The following is a 4,457-nucleotide window of genomic DNA, read 5'->3' as shown; positions in this document are numbered from 1 at the left end:
AACATGGATTTACACTCCACCTGCATTGCCGAGTAAGAGCTCTGTTCCTTCATGGGGATGTGCTTAATGGCCCTCTCTTATCACTTTGATTACTGTCTATCCTGACACATGCATTTCTCAGCTATAATCACCTGAAACTTAATTGTGGGCCCAACTCCACAGGGATTACTCACAGTCTCAAATCAAAACTGTAGCATGTCATAAGTCTGAAACCCTAAGCTCATGAGCTAAGTCTTGATGCCTTAATCGACTTATCAAGCTGACAGCCCAGAATGGTTGGATGCTGAGCTATTATAATACCCCAAGTACATATTTATCCTTCTTTGGAAAACAACAGATTTTAGTAGCGAAATGCACAGCTGCTGGTGGCTGGTTGTTGCAACAAAGTCCCCCTCTCACATGACCATGGGATCACAAAGACTTACAAGTAGGGACATGATAGCATCGACATGTACTAGCCTCAAGCTATTTCAAAACCAACCTCGCATTATTCTGAAAATAAAGTTGGTTCTAAGAGAACTTAAATATCCTGAATTTATCACCTAAGAAATTATTTCCCTTGTGCCAATAAAACTTGGAACTTTCTACATTGATGCAAGTCAGATGATGCAGGCGAAATACTGATCCACAAACTATGACTACCAGATTGAAAGAAACACCTTTCAATGTCGTCACACATACTAATTAACAAAAAAAACAAATCTTAATTAATATGAGATGGCACCCATGAAAATTAACAGACTTGGCACTGGAAGACTGACACAATTAGCTTAGACACTGTTTAAGTTACCATCAAAAATAACTTTAACTGCAACACGTCCATCTCCAATTTGGTAGACTTCACAAACATGTCTATTGACTTGTAAAAGGTCCAATCATGAACTCTTAAGCAAGTACAAGTGGTGCCATAAATCAGGCTTCTGATAGAATCTACCACAAAGCTCCCTTCACTCTTGCATTCACGAAAAATCGGATGTCTTTAATTATCATTGTAAAAGGTAGCACTTTTCTAATCTCCATTAAAAAGATTCAGGAGAAAAATTAATCGCACTTGACATGGGAGAAATTAACCCACGTGCCATCACCAAAACATGCACCTTCTCTACTCAGCTAGCATGGGCACCTTCTCTACTCAGCTGGCATGGTCCTGATTATGTCAGAGTCCCCTGAAAACAAGCATATATACCTTTGTAAGACTAGAATAAGTCCAATCATACAAATTTAGATTTTATGTTGTTCTAAAGATCAAAAATCTACACAGAAAATAAAAGAGAATACAAAAGAGAAGAAAAAAGAGGTAAACAAAAACTTTTAAGAAAAACAAAAGGAAGACATACTTAGCAAGCAAAGCAACACTTATGTCGTCATCAGTGCCCAAGCATAAGCAGCTATACTAGGTTTCTAAAGACCTACGGAGTCTCTTGGGAAAACCCAGTGCTTACTAAAATACATCAAATAAACAAAAGAGAAAGAAAACAAGAAATAAAGAAGAAAGGAAGCAAGTGACTAAGCAAAAATAAACAAGCATGTCAAGAAACAAAATCTTCCAAAAAACTGGAATATCTGTCGCTCTCACTCTCACTCTTATTTAAAACATAAAAAGCTAAATGGTCCTTTACACTTATGTATTGTTTCCTACAAAGAGTCAAAAATACATTTCTAACTTAGAAAGCACAAGCATACTCAAACAAACTCTCTTTGGAAACTAAAACAAAAACGGGCTATTCAGCTCCTCGCTTTTTGTTTTCAGCTTATGTTCAATCATTCTAACATACCTAAGGCCAATACACCAAAGATAAAAGACTTCATATCTAAGATTAGGTGAGCTTTTTTCATTATTTTCCTTGGATTATACCTCTTGTGTAATAGTAAAGTGATCAAATTACTACATTGAGTGATTAAAGACTCCTTAGTTGTACAAAGGCGGAAAAATCTATGAAATTGGGAAGAAATGACTCCATATTTTGCCAAATCAAAAATGTTTATGAGTCAATGTGAGGCATTTTTATAATGTGTAAACCACTATATTCAGGTTGTTCACGTTTATCGTATATATCAACGTCTAATCCTATGGTAGATTGAGAAATTCTAAGATCTAAGAAAACACAAGAATCCCTTCTTGAAGTGCAGTTCAAAGAGTCACGAGGATAGATTCCTTCTCCAAAAGCACTAGCGTCTTTGTACATAAAGTCTTGAAAGTTAGGAACATCTGATACAAATAAATCATCTATAAAACGCCTAACTTGGCTAAGTTTATGTAAAATGATAGGGCAAGTATTGATAGAAATAAGACGTTGCATAAACTCAAATTCATAAGTGAAAAGATAAAAGTTTGATAAAAAGACGGCACAATTAGTGCCCATGGGGATTCCTATAATTTGTTGAAACAAAGCATCACCTATTGTGATGTAAAGATTATCTAAAAGAAAATCTATCCAAGAGCAAACATCTTTCACACTTACTACCTTTGTGTATTTTTTCTTTTTAGAACCTATGTCATGATCTTTATTTTTTAGCCACAAGAAGTCAAAGCATAAGGCTGTTTTCTCAACTTTTAGCACTATGCATCTATCTTTGTCAAATCTCAAATTGAAAACTTCAGCCACTAGCTTTTTTATTCTAAACGCTAGGTCTTCCAGCTCAATCTTTGTGTAAAGCGTCGTAAAAACAAGCAAACTACTCAGAAGCAGTGTCCTCAACATGATCCAAAAGAAGTTTGCTCTAGAAATAAATATTATTTGAGCTGGGCAAATGGCATACTAGAAGCCCATTAAGGCTTGCATGGCAAATTTACTAGAGAAGTCGTAAGAGTATTACCAGGGTCAGTGATGCTGAGACAACATACTCGATAATACTTGCCACAAGCAGTGCCAAGGTCCACATTGTCTGGGAGAAACAACACCAAAAAACAAAACTGAACGACGAAAACAGGAATCCCAAAATTTGTAAAATTAAATGAAGCCCTGAAATATATTCGCCTTAAATGGAGGGGATACAGCTATTAGAACATGATCCTCTTAAACTTCTACGCATAGATCATCATAACCTTAAACTCAGAATTGATGTATACAGAATACAATCAAGTAGCAGCAAGCAATTTTACTGGAAATCAGGTCACTCACTTCCAGAGTAATGATGAACTCCGGTTTTTGAAAGCATAGCATAATATTCAATTTCGGACTTCCTAAGCGGAGGACAGTTGTTCGCAATGATGACAAGCTTCCCTACAGTCAAATATTGCAGTCAGATTTTTAGAATAAGCTATAAAATTATCTTTTGTAAGAGATAAGTTCAAATCATACTTTCCAGGAATGCCGTTTTTTCTTACCCTTGCCACCGCGCAATGACTTCAACGTTGTCTTATATCCGAGAGTGAACTTGCCACTCTTCATAACGAGTGCAAGCCTGTTGTTGATACTCTCCTGAGCTTTTTTCTGAGACAGTCAATGCAATTAAAAACAAACTTAAAATACGCTTTATCCAAACACATGTTTCGTTCCATGTAAAATACACGAGCATTTTCAATCCAGAAGAAATAACGATCGTACTGAGGGACTTATACCAACCGAACCTTTCAGCTTCACAGGGCAAAGAGTCGAATTGCAACCCAGGCCATTAGAGCAAAATATATTCAAGCGACGTACCCGATAAGCTTAGGAAGTAATGATAATGACAGAGATAGTGAGACAGACGACAGTCAGATTTGGGTATTCCTCTATAACGACGACAATGACTGCCAGTAAGACTCCTCGTACAAAGATCACAGAGCGGAAATCAACTAGTCGCTATCAAAAGAGGCACTTTGGGTTTTGGGTTTTCCTCTATAACGACGACAATGACTGGCCGTCCAAAGATTACAGAGCGGAAACCAACGAATGTCCAAGAAGGGGAGGCGCGGAGAAACAAGTGTTGGAAGAGCAAAACCGGAAATCTTCGGGTAAAAGCTAAATATAGAGGGAATTTCTCAGCGTTTGAGCAAAAAATCAAAGGTAGGAAGGAAGCAGGGGTGGTGGAGGAAGGGAGGACATACCGTTTTCTTTGCGGCGACCATGGTTGTCGACGGAAAGTCGAGGCGAAGGGGCGGCCGCGACGGAAATCGGAGCTCAGACAATGCTCACCACCAACAGCACAAAAGAAAAAGAATGAAAACTGTTACTACAATCAAGATTTAGGGTTTCTGGATTTACCCACCTTCTGTTTACTTGACCATCGTGTTCCCATCAAACCCCTAGAATGGTTTTCCAACTTCCATCTCTTTGAGGCCCCTTCGCAGTGGAGATTCCTCGGGCCTCCACGGATCCATATTCCCACCGGAGCCCAAATTAGCACCCACATCTGAACCAGACCGCCACTTGAGAAAGGGCCCTCGTAGTCCATTTGATCAGTTGTTTAGATATATTAATAAGGGACCTGTGCGTTGCTATTACGGCACAATATAATGGCAAGTGGTGAAGGAT

At 38.2% G+C, this 4,457-nt stretch overlaps 1 protein-coding gene across 1 annotated transcript; it reads right to left on the bottom strand.

Moving 5' to 3' along the window:
- Positions 1–822: 822 nt before the first annotated feature.
- On the bottom strand, positions 823–4,186 carry LOC147888586 (large ribosomal subunit protein eL30). Its single transcript, XM_087392471.1, has 5 exons — positions 4,031–4,186; positions 3,329–3,434; positions 3,123–3,224; positions 2,818–2,886; positions 823–1,166 (listed from the first exon to the last, which is right to left on the bottom strand). The coding sequence occupies exons 1-5, from the start codon at positions 4,049–4,051 to the stop codon at positions 1,129–1,131; spliced, it is 336 nt and encodes a 111-aa protein (XP_087248597.1). The 5' UTR covers positions 4,052–4,186; the 3' UTR covers positions 823–1,128.
- Between the last annotated feature and the right edge of the window lie 271 nt (positions 4,187–4,457).

Source organism: Dipteris shenzhenensis, chromosome 21 (genome assembly GCF_047967505.1).
Source record: "Dipteris shenzhenensis isolate YYH24624 ecotype China chromosome 21, Dip_SZ_1.0, whole genome shotgun sequence".
Classification (NCBI taxonomy): domain Eukaryota; kingdom Viridiplantae; phylum Streptophyta; class Polypodiopsida; order Gleicheniales; family Dipteridaceae; genus Dipteris; species Dipteris shenzhenensis.
This window is presented reverse-complemented; position numbering and strand designations above follow the sequence as displayed.

Excerpts from the sequence above, each read along its gene's own strand:
- LOC147888586 (XM_087392471.1), bottom strand. The coding sequence starts at position 4,051 with ATGGTCGCCGCAAAGAAAACG. Across the intron at positions 3,435-4,030 it reads TGGTCGCCGCAAAGAAAACG|AAAAAAGCTCAGGAGAGTAT; the intron begins GTATGTCCTCCC and ends TGACTGTCTCAG. Across the intron at positions 1,167-2,817 it reads TCTCAGCATCACTGACCCTG|GGGACTCTGACATAATCAGG; the intron begins GTAATACTCTTA and ends GCTTGTTTTCAG.